This window comes from Pangasianodon hypophthalmus, chromosome 14 (assembly GCF_027358585.1).
Source record: "Pangasianodon hypophthalmus isolate fPanHyp1 chromosome 14, fPanHyp1.pri, whole genome shotgun sequence".
Taxonomy (NCBI): Eukaryota; Metazoa; Chordata; class Actinopteri; order Siluriformes; family Pangasiidae; genus Pangasianodon; species Pangasianodon hypophthalmus.
In genome coordinates this window covers 6,184,344-6,198,550 of record NC_069723.1, presented here as the reverse complement: position 1 = coordinate 6,198,550, position 14,207 = coordinate 6,184,344, and the positions used below count along the sequence as shown (strand labels likewise).

General features: G+C 39.6%; 2 protein-coding genes across 2 annotated transcripts in view; both read left to right on the top strand.

Moving 5' to 3' along the window:
• Positions 1-1,421: 1,421 nt before the first annotated feature.
• Positions 1,422-3,825, top strand: txndc17 (thioredoxin domain containing 17). The gene is made up of 4 exons (XM_034310492.2): positions 1,422-1,670; positions 2,499-2,580; positions 3,179-3,254; positions 3,385-3,825. The coding sequence occupies exons 1-4, from the start codon at positions 1,526-1,528 to the stop codon at positions 3,451-3,453; spliced, it is 372 nt and encodes a 123-aa protein (XP_034166383.2). The 5' UTR covers positions 1,422-1,525; the 3' UTR covers positions 3,454-3,825.
• A 2,009-nt stretch (positions 3,826-5,834) lies between these two features.
• nxn (nucleoredoxin) overlaps positions 5,835-14,207 on the top strand; it is a 61,450-nt gene continuing 53,077 nt past the window's right edge. Inside the window, exon 1 of the mRNA XM_026924411.3 lies at positions 5,835-6,335. Coding sequence (XP_026780212.1) covers positions 6,027-6,335 — 309 coding nt within the window. The 5' untranslated portion in view covers positions 5,835-6,026. The remainder of the gene's footprint in view (positions 6,336-14,207) is intronic.

Genomic DNA, 14,207 nt, shown 5'->3' with positions numbered 1-14,207 from the left:
TTTTCCAGTGTCACCCAGATGAGGATGGCTTCCCATTTGAGTCTGGTTCCTCTCAAGGTTTCTTCTTCTTTTTGCCTCAGGGAGATTTTCGCTGCCATTGTTGTCTCTGTCTTGCTCATTTGGGATACATTTAAATTTAGATTTTACATCTGGATTTCTGTAAAGCTGCTTTGTGACAATGTCCATTATTAAAAGCACTACATAAATAAAATTGAATAGAACTGAACATGAAACTGTATTTTACTAATTCTTTCTGTAGCCCTACACAGTGGAATTAAAGGTGGTTGCCATCATACACCATATATGACACACTATATGGCCAAAAGTATACACTGTATATTATGGCTGGTGAGGTCACGTGTTTTTATCACAAAAAATATATGATTTATGTTCATTAGGGTATAGGTTATAGCATGCTATTCTTTGATTACATAAATGTGATGGGTAAATGCCACTGAGATTTCAACAAGTTCATACAGGACCTGACAATTAAGCTGAACAGCAGGGATCTGTTGGAGCAGAACTCAGCAGCAGTGAACACAGTGGGGAGTTTTTAACTGCCGACTGAACCGAATGACCACGTCAGGGGGTCTACAATATGAGTAAACACAAAGCCAATACCAGTAAGCTATATATTTTCACTATGAATAAAGTAAAAACAAGAGTACTTTGAGTACGCTTTACTAAAGATCTTTTGTTTTATATAACAGCAGTGTTGAATCTGGAATCTGATTGGTCAGGAGGTGTTGATTAATTTTCTATAACAGCGGCTCTGACATTAGTTTTGGCTGCAAGTTCTACCACATTATATGTAACTATAAACTGATAAAAAAAATTGACATAAAAAATAAAATAAATGTTAACATTGGTAAATTGCTGTGATATCAGAAGTATAAAACACCTCAGGATATGCTGTTACAGGAAAATAATAAACCTGTGGGGGGAAACGCATCACATCAACCCAGCTGTTGATTATTTTCCTATCACAGCATGCCCCATTGTATTTTATTTCTTACATAGTACCACTAAATAGAACTCTTAATTTGTCAAACCATGATATTGAGAACTAAATGAGTCTGAGAGACCTCTAGATATTACTAGTCATGTTTTCTTCTTCTTTTGCGGCTGCCTTAAAGTTCTGTCAGAAATATCGTATTTGTGATGTAAGCGCACTTGAAGAAGAGGAAACGACATTTATTATGAAATTCAACGGATTCCCGGAAGTCAAGTCGTTTTTTGTTTTTTTCCCCTGACTTCACAATCTGACTTCACATCTCAATAACTCTCAGTCCCCTATCGAAGTGCACTACAGAGGGTATGAAGTGTGGCGTCTGTGTGCCCTGCATAGTGCACTACACAGGCAGTAGGGAGGTATTTGGGATTCAGCCTGGTTTGTTTCCGCTCTATGTGTCACGTGGTTGTTTAGTCACTGACATCCTGGTGACTGTGTGGAAGACTACACACAGACTTTATCCTCATCTCAACCTCACTGCAGAGTCATTACACACTCGTGAGTGTTGATAACATGGCTAAGTATGAGCAAGTCAGTGTCCACGGGTATGAAGAATTCTGCAAAGCTGTGGCTGAGAGAAAAGGAAAAGATGTGTTTGTGTACTTCAGTGGCGACAAAGATGAGCAAGGGAAGAGCTGGTGTCCAGACTGTGTGAAAGGTGAGAAGGGAGCTGACAGTTCAGGATTTCTGCTGGAAACTGTGCAGATTTCAGCCACATGGTCAATGCTTGTTGCCCAGCTGGTATAAGGAGAGGAGGATTTGTTTGCTTGTTTATGTTTTTGCTTGTAACACAATGTCACTTAACCAACCAAAACATAATTATTTCCTAATCTGTTCTTATCAATCAGCAAGTCAGAAACAACTCTGAGAAAACCTAACAGAAAGCATTTCTCTTCTGCAGCTGTATACTGTAATGATGTATAATCTGAGTTTAATCTGAGTTTAATCTGAGTTCCCTTCTTGGTCAGGTTTCATCCTCATGTCTTCTCAGGGAGTTTTTCCTTTCCCCCGTCATATCTGGTTGCTCAGTAGGGATCTAAATTGACATCTGGATTTCTGCTTTGTGAAAACGTTTATTGTGGAAAGCACTATATTAATAAAATTCAACTTAATTGTTAAGTCTAAAAATACAACTTCGCCTATTAATGTAGCATTGTTATGCCACATCCAGAAACCAAGTTTCCCACTTGTCAATGCTTTAGTTACTTTTATTAGCCTATAAAATAAGGTTATTGTTATTTATATATATATATATATATATATATATATATATATATATATATATATATATAATATGTATGTATGTATATATGTATGTACATATGTGTATATGATAATATATATATATATATATATGTGAATATGATAGAATTGTGCAATTAAGATAATTTGGGTTATACGTTTAACAGCAGCTGATAAATATCTGCTCTCTTTTTCTATTTAAATGCAAATGTCATTTCACTGGTTTGTTTCTTGTTGCCTACAGCTGAGCCTGTGGTTCGGGGGGAAATGGCTCATCTTCCTGAAGGCTCAGTCTTCATCTACTGCCAAGTGGGAGACCGGCCATAGTGAGTTACTCGTTAATAGACAGTACTTCATATATCATAATATTCAACACACATGATACTGTAAAACGCAGCTCGACAAGCCAGGAGCAGATAAACATGTAGCATAAATTACTGTAATGGGTTAGGTTTAGGGTTATATAGGGTTGTATTGTATTATATGCAATTATTGAGATATAATCCTGTAATATTGGGACATACTTACTTGTTAGTCTTGTTCTGCTAAGAAGTGCAGCTATTACTTATGCAAACAAACTTCCCAAATTAATTACAGTGTGTTTGTATAAAAAAAAAAAAAAAAAAAAGCATTGTAGTTCTAGTAGAAATAGCGTTCTGTTCAATAATGAGAATATTGAAATAACACCAATAAGTCGTGGCTCACCACCCATGTTTTTACTTCACCATAAAAGTCTTCTGCATTTATGTGCATTTATGATTCTCTGTTTATTATCAAATGTCTTTTTATGTTCTGCATTTATTTGCACAACATAATTGAAGTATTCTGTCAGTTGTTCTCGGTTTGTCTTGTTTTATGTCTTGTGCATACATGTTAGATTTATGAAAAGTACTCTTTCAATAAAAGTTATTATTGCTCTGCCAGCTGGAAAGATCCGAACAACGACTTTAAGAAGACTCTAAAGCTCACGGGAGTTCCTACTCTGCTACGCTACGGCACAGTAAGTGTTATTCCTTATCAGGGTTATGGTATGAAATTTAGAAAAATTGCTCTGTTATTTCATTTAACATTATGTGTAATGATGTTGTGGTGTGTATAAATGACAGTAATGTGTTATACATTTTCTCTAGCCACAGAAGCTGGTGGAGGAACAGTGTTTCAATGCGAACCTGGTGCGCATGATGTTCACAGAAGATTAATGCCTCATGCTGGCGTCTTTACACACATTGAGCTGTACTTTTTCAGTTTTTTGCTACCATATAATCAGGCACATACAGAGTATATGTGTGTGTGTGTGTGTGTGTGTGTGTGTGTTGTCACTGTGAGATGAAGGACAAAGTCTCATTCTGGGTCAGCATTCTGTATCTGAAGTGTCATAAAAGCCTTGATTCTTCTGGAAAAGGCAGTATGTGCTCACCAAATCACTGTATAAGCAAACACAAATATTCTATGCTTTCAGTAGTGAGAATTTCAATTTTTGTGCAACCAAACACAAGAAATAATGCAAAATCATTTGCAATCGCAGATTGTCATTTGTAATTGTGTACAAAATAAAATGCTTATGAACAGCCGATGGTACAGATTTGTTGATCAATTCTTCATTTTCATGGAAATCATTTTTTTGCCAGGTATTAATAAATCTGTCTTGGTGACTGAACATGTAATATACTGAAAAGGCAACACTGGACTATTAACAAATGTGGAATAAGTTAAATAGTCCAGTGTTTAGTATGTTACATGTTTAAATACCATGAAATTGATTTCATGACTAAAGCATCCCAAAGAAAAGAACACATTAATAATTATATGGAATAGTAATTGTTAGAGCATAATGTATTAAATGTGCTACAATGATTTTTAAAGAACCGTGAGGCTAAACCTATTATAAAAATAGATGCACTGAGGGGGAAAAGTGACTGATGTTTAGCTCTGCAGTCAGCAAGTAAATGTTTCAACACAGGCCAGCTGTATTAACCAATCAGGAACCTCTTTCAAAGGAGGCCATCCTGCCACTATTAATTATTTTTATGCACTGCCAGTCCATTAGAGGGCAGGCTGTAATTGAACAGAAGTTGCTAGATGTACTTTATTTATCCTAAGAGAAAATTGAAGTACTACAGTAGGTGAAGAAGACAGGATGCTAAATACACAGAATACATTCACCTAATTACACAGCTTTAAATATAGTGTATATACAGTACACAGTGCAGAGATACCTGTGAACAAGGAAGACAAAGTGAAGACACACTAATGCGAGAACAAGGAATGTTCACATACGTGCAAAACCATATTTAAAAGAAAGCCAAAAGGAAGTGGTGCTGGGTTGGCACAGTGGTGCAGTGTGTAGCATCTCCAGGGTCCCCAGTTGGATTCTGAGCTTGTGATACTATCTGCTTCCCATGTTCCCCCCATGCATGTGCAGGCTAAATTGCCCTTAAGTGTGAATGAGTGTGGGAATGTGTTTGCATGGTGCCCTGCATTCCATCTGGGAGAGGCTTCCGGATCCACCGCTATCCTGACCAGGATCAAGGATGAATGAATGATGAATGGTGTGTCTACAGGTTCTCCTCAAGTGGTGCATGTGGATAATTATTTGTTTAATAAAACTCTGTGCTGTATTTATGAGAATCGATGAAGACAGCATGCTGGGAGGTGGCGTTGTGGAACCTGATAGCAGTGGGCACAAAAGATCCACAACAGCAAAAAGTTGCTGACATGATGGCAGTTAACGCTGATGTTTGATCAAACGCTCCAGTTCTGCTGGGGCAAATGGCTTACATTACAAAACACTACTGATTTCTGTCAGTTTGGAAACGCTGAGCCACACTATATGGCCAGAACTGCTGACCATCACACCCATGTGTGCTTGTCGAACATCGCCTTCCAGACCCTCTTTACTGTTATAACAGCCTCCACTCTTCTGGGAAGGCTTTCCACTAAATTTTGGAGCGTGGCTGTGGGGATTTGCATTAGTGAGATCAGGCACTGATGTTGGGTGAGGAGGTTCCAGTCGGTGTTCCAGTTCATCCCAAAGGTGTTCAGTGGGGTTGAGGTCAGGGGTCTGTGCAGAACACTCGAGTTCTTCCACTCCAACCTTTCACTCAGACCATGTCTCCATGGAGCTCGCTTTGTGCACAGGGGCATTGTCATGCTGGAACAGGTTTGGGTCTCTTAGTTCCAGTGAAGGGAAATTGTAATGCTCCATCATACAGAGACATTCTATACAGTTATGTGTTTCCAACTTTGTGGGAACAGTTTGGGGAAGGAGCACATATGGGTGTGATGGTCAGGTGTCCAGCCACAGAGTGTAAGTTTTGGAAACAACAGCTGTTAATGCTGATGCTCGAGCACCAGCTCCAGTTCTGCTGGTGCAAATGGGTTACTTTACAAAGCACTACAGTCATGTCTGTGAGTACACGTACACGTTTGGTGTAAAAGCCTAGCTGTGTAGTTTTGTAGGAAACGCTGAAGAGAGGGACATGTTTGCATTTTGAGATAACTGCAATCCCAGCATGCACCAGTAGGTGTCAGCTGTGCAGTGTGGTGCAGAGGGCGGGAGAAGAGGCTAAAAGCAGAGCGCATTCCTTAACAGCACTCAGTGTGCCGAGTCCTCATGCTGAAGGCGGCGGTGAAGCCCGCTCTGTGCGCTTCAGAACCGGCCAGATAAGGGGCTCCACAGCGGCTCGGCTTCCGTCAAGCCTGGTGAGCTTTTCCTTCCAGCTAGTGGGTCGACCGACGGAGTACAAATCGTCCGCCACATTCCAACGCGACGATGTCGGAGTTCCTGGTAAGTCTGCTCGGAGAGCGGCTCGTCACCGGAGAGAAAGCCGAGGTGGACGTGCACGCGCTGGGCAGCGGGCTCGCGCTCGTCGGCCTCTACTTCGGCTGCAGCGTGAACGCGCCGTGCCGCCAGTTTAACAGCAGCTTGGCAGACTTCTACTGCCACTTCAAAACATCCTCCGAGCACAAGGACAAACTGGAAATTGTCTTCATCTCGTCCGATCAGGACCAGAAACACTGGCAGGACTTCTTGCAGGAGATGCAATGGCCGGCGTTGCCTTTTAAAGACAGACACAAAAAGGTCAGTATGAGAGGAGCACGAGCTGATTAATCCCTGCTGAACAGCTGGATTAACATCAGATTATTGCTGTTAAACACCACACAAGTCTAGGGTTTTATTCTGGTAGTTAAGTTCATGAGATGTTTTTCCACCCTTTAGTAGAGATGAGAGCAAAATCACAGGAAAATCACAAATAATCACAGCAATATCACAAATAATCACAGCAATATCACAGCAATATCACAGAAAAATCACTGACAGTCACAGCTAAATTACAGCAATATCACAGCAATATCACAAATAATCACAGCAATATCACAGGAAAATCACAGCAATATCACAGGAACATCACTGACAATCACAACTAAATTACAGCTAAATCACAAATAATCACAGCTAAATTACACCTAAATCACAAAAAAATCACTGCAGAATCACAGATAATCACAGCTAAATTACACCTAAATCACAAATAATCACAGGAAAATCACTGATAATCACTGCTAACTCACTGCTAAATCACAGTGTGTCAACTCAGATGTCTTGGTTATTTGTAGTAATTTAATGTTAATAATGCGGATTTGTTTACTAGATCACTTTGCCACTATTTCTACATGAGCAGCAAACACTTTCCAGTTGTCTGTTGTTTTACAATGCTGAAAACAAGCTTGATCTAAATCTCAAATTTATAAACCATCAGGGCCATAAATAAGAGGTTCATTTTAATGTGCACAAACCATCTAAAGTGAGGAAGAACAGATTTTTTTCCTGCTTCGTAACCTATCTCTCTCCTAATAATCCTTAAAACAGTACAGTAGCAATTTAACCTCAGACATCAAAACACTTTTGTCACACTATACAGTTATTTATTTAAAGCCTAAACTCTGCTTAATCACGTAATTGTACAGGGCCTGGATGAAGGGAGTTGGAGAAAACCTAGAAAGATGAGAGTCCTCATTTTCTGCCCTAAAGCACACTTAATCTCCGAATGAAACTAGTCTCTAATAAACATAAGCCCTTCCACAATAAATACACAAAGTACACAATATGTCTGTTTTGTGTGTGAAAGCAGTGTGGGGTTAAGAGTAGCTTAGACACAGTGTTATTTATATATTACATTAGTACAGTAGTGGTTTAAGTTAAGGCTATAGCACCAGGGTGGGATTTTCTAAAGCGTCTCCACAGTAACAGTTTTATTTCTTCAGGATTGTATTTAGAGATCTGAAATAATATATATAAATAATATATTTATTATTATAAATATTTATATTATATATTAATATAAAATTGAGACCATATGCTAGCCTAGAAATCATTTCGAAGGAATGTGTTGTAATTGCAGCACATTTATTCTTCAAATACCATAAAATGTGTCATTTGCTGGTGTGAACAGATTTGCTTTTTATTTTAGTAACAATTTTACATGATGCTATTTAAAAATAAAAAAAAATCTTCAAATTAAGAAAAAAATGCATGGCAGATCAGATTCTGCTGATAATGATTGTAAGATATTATAGTGGAAATGATAAGAATTATTTTCTTCGGGGTAGTTTGTTGGTGGTTTGTGTTAAAGCGTAATCTGACGTGATGCATCTACAAACCAATATCATCATGGTATCAGTTTACAGTTTTATAATATTTAATCACTTTCACCACACAGCCAAAAAAAACCCCAACTTTCTCTGAATTCACCCAATTTTTCACCTCTTCTGCACTTGGAAACATCTTTACTATCAGTTCTGAAACATTCAAAGGTTACAATATAAGTGTTTTCATATTTATTTCATGGTACTAGTATATTGTTTCATCCCTGGTAGTGATATTCGAGTGCCTTGTCTAATGTTACCTCCATGTTATTTCCCAGTTACACATACTGGCGCCTGCTTTCTGTTTGTTTGTTATGATTTATGTCCCCTGTGTTAGGACATGCATCTGGATTGAGGTCTGATTTGCACCTCTGCTGGTATCAGTTTTATTCCATTGCATCAGCTCAGCCTCTTCCTGCATGTGTTTACATGTTGTCTTTTCAGACACATGTGAGCTGTGCAGTTAAAGCCCAGTGGTCTTCCGTTTGAATGCATCTCTCTGTGGAAGTGTCAGTAAAGGCTTAGAGGGTTCAGTGGAATGTGGAATTCAGTGCAGTGTGGTGTGTGTGTGTGTGTGTGTGTGTGTGTGTATTATAAATGATCTGCTTTTACACAATGCAGGTTGGATTAGTGCTGCGTTCCTTCCTGGCAGTTCATGGATCATAATAAGTGCTGTTTGGGAATTTAATCCCCAGTGCCTTCTTTAGAAGACCTCATCTAGAATGTGAAAACCCCTGATTGTTCGATAATTCTTTCTGGTCGCACTGTGATGACAAAACATCTTCCAAATGCCAGATTTATGTGCAATTCTTTTGGCCCTGTGTAATGAATGCACTTACTACTGCTCAATTGGGCTGAACTGAATTTCATGGTCATGTCACTGGCTTGGATGGGGTGATTTTTAAAAATTTTTTCCTGATTGTGACACTACTCTGAAATATTATTTGTGATTTTTTTAGCCATTGGATTGCTCTCTAGAGGTGATGTTTGCAGCATGTAGATGTGTTCAGTTTGTTCAGTCTGTAAGTAATGCTGTGGTAGGTTTTGGTACAAACATTTGGTTGTATTTATGCCAGTGTTTTCTTGTTGGACATTCTGCCTTTGTCTGAATTAGATGATCATTCTGGCATAATGCTATAAAAATGTCACGGGCCACAATAACTTGTTTAAAATATGGTATTTTCTGGGTCAAAACGTAAATAAAGTATGTTTTATGCCGACGTCAGGGTAAATTAGGACACCAGATCACTAGTGATTTCCATATTCGTGTCTTTAGTTATATTACAGTCCTACTGAAACCCAACCTGATTTATGTGGACACGGGCTCAGTGGCAGCTGTAGGTTTGTGTTACAGTATGAAAGCCCAGCAGAGCTCCTGAGAGCTTTATGGCACCATGATTGATGGATCTCATGTTCTTATTTGCTCAGTGCTGCAGCCTCAAGTCAGCCTGTGTTTTGGGGCAGAAGGGCGTAATTAATGTGTTAATGTATTACTGGCTTTGCTGGAAAGCTGTATAGATTCTGATGAATGTGATTCTGACTGTGGGGATTTCCTACTGCCCACAACTTTCACTCTTTTTTTTCCTCTCACTCACTCACACACACACACACACTCTCATCCCTGACAGACAGTGGTAAAGACCTCGCTGCTCAGAATCACCTCTTTCAGTCCATCTTCATTATTCGCTCTTTTTCCTAATCTCAGACCTCGCTCTTCTCTCTTCCTCCTCTCATATCAGATGGAGGTTTACTTATGTAGGCATGAGGTTCAGCTCTTAGAGACCCTTAGAGTTAAGCCCCTTCTTATCACACCATTAGACATTCAATATCATGAACAAACGGGAAGCAGATTCATTATTTGTATCTGCGTCCTGTTTGCTCATGATACTATAATTGCATAGTAACGTAAACAAATGCGGTTTTATTCATCTGTACTGGAAACGAGTACTGCTTTTTCCACCACAGCCACTAATCACTAATATTATCAGAGCTCTTAAATGCGTCTGCTGGACCGTTTTTTTCCCCATGCAGTTTGCTTTTTATTCCCCCGTCGCTGCCTGCAGTATGGCACAGAGTAAAGTGGTCAGGGATGACAGAGTAGTGCCGCTATTCTGTCCAGCATCAGTGTCAGCTTTTTTCCCCCAAAGTATATGAAAGGGAGCAGGCGCCTGGACAGTATTGGGGGAGGCTGGCATTGCCTTACAAGGAGATGCTGCAAGGAGAGCAGATCGTAAATCAACCATGGCCTCGAATCCCCTCGCAGCCTGGATCTGCCAGCAGTGGAAAGCAAATGGCAGTTTGGCTGTGTGGAGAGAGAGAGAGGGAGAGAGAGAGAGGGAGGGAGGGAGGGAGAGAGAGAGAGAGAGGGAGAGAGGTCTCTCTTTCAGGCACTGTGCCCGTCTCTGCCACTCGGCTCTCTGTTCTGTGGGCACAGAGACAGCTGCTGGGAGCTTTTGAGCAGGTTAAGAGGTGGCTGTCATCGGGGTGAAAACAGCTGACATGTACTCATCACATAACCCGGAGCTGCGCCACATTGGCCGCTTTGATTTCAGTGTCTGGGGTTTGAAAGCGATCAGGGCCTTCCCTACATGCGATAACATGTGCTCACTTATCACTGATGGTGAGTTTTTGCCTTTTGGCACTGAGTTTACACTCTGTGTTGTCCTAGGGGTGATGGCTCTAGCTGGTAGTGTGAAAAGAAAGGAAAAAAGTTGGTCAAATAATGGAGTCTAGGCCAAATTAGGAATGTTTTCATGCGCAATCACTGTCTTGTTTTTTATGCCTTGAGAAAAAAACAGGGGAAAAAAAAAGAAATAGTTTGAAATAAGTAGATAGAAAGAAAAAGAAAATAATTACGGAAATTATTTGGGGGAGAAATAGTTATTATTATTATTATTATTATTAAGGGAAAAAGAAAGCATAGAAAGCAATGGAGACGTGTGAGAGGTAAGGGAAGGCTTATAGTGTGTACTTGCGTTGTGTGTTAGCTTAAAGCGGAGTTGCTGATTGGTTGGTTGGCTGTAAAGCCCATTCAGACCTCATCATATGCTGGGTTTCAAATGATCAGAATCCAAACTAACAAGCATTGCGACAATATATTTTAATGAAAATATTTCACACTTTAAATCTAAATTTAAAAAATGATAAAGTTTATCAAAACCAGAAAATAGATTCCTTAATTCTCAAAGATTCACAAAGATCTTTGAAGAGCAGTTTGAACAGAATCTGTGTTAAGCGCTTCAGCTGAAATAACTCTGGGAAAGCGTTATGATGAATTAGCCTGAGCAGCAGCAATGCAGTACTCACCTTCCAAGCACTGTAATGATTGACTTTAGTCTCTTCATATGGTTTGAGTTTTTCTTTTGACCTGATTGGTGACTTTGCATATAATTTGCTGCCAGTTTAGATGCCAGGTAGGTTAGAGGTCATGTCCCCGTAGCCTGTGTATGGAGGGTGAGCAGGCACCTGCTGAACAGAGATTCCCAAATGAAACTGCCTGCCCCTGGCTACGCTTCATTCAGATTCACCTAGAGCCCATGATGTCCCATCTGAATGAAATCACTCTAACGCTGTGAGCCGGGACAGCTGGAGCGTGGTCATGCCATTTCTGGAAGGATGGAAGGAACCGTCTTCCCCCTGGTTTAGTTTACTTATTCAAAGCTCCTAGAGGGCGGGCAGTAGACAGTCTGCTGGCTGGGGTAGTGAAGTTAAACAATAGTTGTCAGGCTGTGACCTCAGGTAAACTGGCTGCCCAAGAACAGATCAGATTGTAGTTGAGGTGGAAGAAAGTGCTGCATGTTTTGCTTTTAATAAAGTATCTGCAGGAACAATGTGATGAGCAGCTGATAATGAAGACATATTCCTCTAGGTTTGGACATGCACTGCCCTTAATGTCTAACATCTGTTCTGAGAATTACTGAACACTTTGTTTTTAAGACTCTGCAGTCGGATAGTTTCAGTCACAGATCAGAGTGGAGAGCAGGAGAAGAAGTGTAGAGGAAACTGAGTACCTTCCTTTTTAAACTCCTCTAGTTTTCTGGAGTTCTGTTTCACAAAACCATGTTAAGACAGTTGCGCTCCATGTGCTTGAATGATGCTTTGAGGTTCAGCATATTTGAGTAGAAGCTGCATGAAATCAGCTTTGCCCAGCTGCATCCCTCGTGTGTGTGTGTGTGTGTGTGTGTGTGTGTGTGTATGTATGTGTGTGAACCCATTAACCTTTTAGAGCCTCATTCCTCTGATTGCTGCCTGCCGCAGCTCTCCTACTATTTCCTGCTTAATAACTCCATAATGGCTTCCAACCCTAAATACTTGCTGCCACAAACTCATGCATATTGCATCTTTTTGGTTTCTTTTATTTTAGCTCTCAATTAGATATTGCTTTTTTGTTCCGTATTCTCTAAAAACCTCTGTTAAATCACATATTCTCGAAAAGATTTATGACTAAGCCGAGGTTGGATGTGCGGAAAAATAAACGCTGGGTCGGAGGAGTGGGATTACACACAGGGTCGAACAAATTCATACACGTTCTTTGGGAGGTTGTTAAGTTGGTGAGCGTGATTCGTTTGGTGCTTCAGAAATATGCTATATAAATAAAAAATGATTCATTTTGATAAAGTGGAAAATGAGCCTTAAAGTACTTGAGGGCAGCTCTGAGAAGTTTTCCATGTGACAGATTTGTAATAAATCTATTGTCTGCATCTTGCCTGGATACTTATTGAATCAATGTCAAGTAGTAGAGAAGTCTAAAATGTAGAAGAAAATTTGGCCTTTTTAATGAATAATTAAAAAGAACTTTTTGTACTATTACTTAAAAATTATTTTGGATTTATGCCTTTTCAGCCATTAACTGAAACTGTAGGTATTGGAAAAAACATTCTTTACAAGGGAAGTAGGATAAATCTCAATCCAGAATTCAGAAAAAAACATCAAAATGTTACTTTTGTAAAAGCAGAAAGGATCACATTGAATACGGCAATACTGAACAATGCTTTTGTGGGAAAGCAAAGGAAACTGTCTTTTTAACTAATAATAATAATAGTAAGACTTTTTACAAGTGAAATTGTTTGTAAAGTCATTTTTATATGCTGTTAGTTCATCTTAAGAAGTTAAAACTGCATGACCTTTTTTCTGTTAGTTTTACTTTTTTGTCAAATACATTTTTGTTGTGTGATTCGATCTCCTGTAATCCCTTTGTGTGTATTGTATTGCCGTTCCTTTGCAGCAACATTGTAGATTACATCACATTACAGCATTTAGGAAGTATTCTTCCACAGGAAAAATACAAACTGTTTACTTTACACTTTCCTTAGGGGTTCTGAGTTCACAATCCCATTGTAGACATTTGCAGAAATGATTTTTTTCTCCTTGAAACCTTACACCTTTGTTTATTCTTAAAGCAGGTGTGTGTCTGTGGTAGAATAGAGGTACAGAGAGGAGTTAAGTCGGGGTCAGTGTGTCACAGACTGCTGGCTGACTCCTCTGTGGTGAAACACAGCACAAACACAACACTGTGTACTAGTGGCTAGACGCCTCGCATGTTGGTGTCAGATCTGCGGTCCGTCTCCTCTTTGCTCAGGAGGGTTAAGACGTGAGAGGTTTGCTTGTCTTGTTTCACTGCCATGCAGAATCTGGCCACGGGCGATGTGAGCGAGTTGTGTATCTATTTTCAGATTTGTTGAGAGCTACTGAGATGTTTGTAGAGTTGGATTTCATCTTCAATCCAGTTGCTTTACTGTCACTGCTGGAGATGTACCGCATATCAACCCCCTCTTCTAAGAAGAACAGGGAATGTGACTGAGAGGATGGAGGGAAAGAGAAAGAGATCCGAAATCACTGGTGTAGGGAATTCTTTAGCCAGTTGGTTCAGTGTCAGAATACTATGTAAAGCTGTTAGGATAAAGTGGACCTATAATTATTGTGATGAATGTTGTATAACAGCACTTCTGTAAGTAGTGCCGGCTGTGAGGAAAACGCAGGTTTATATTCATGCCCTTGCTTTTCTACATTGTTACTATAGTAACAGATAATTGACAGGGACATGCATGATGGACATGCCACATAATCTAAGACTGAAAATAAACGGATCAAGAAACATGCTGTCGTTTAACAAAGAAAATGTTTAATCATTGATATGGTCAAGATGGAGATAACATTAATGGAAGGAGTCTCCAGTGTTAGCACTTTGTAACAGGAACTTTTCCACCACTGGAGAGTCTTCAGGACAGAGGTCATTGTGTCTTGTGGCTTCACATAACGTGACAAGCTGAGTTTCTTCTCGTCGTATTAGCTTCAAGAGAGAGAAAGA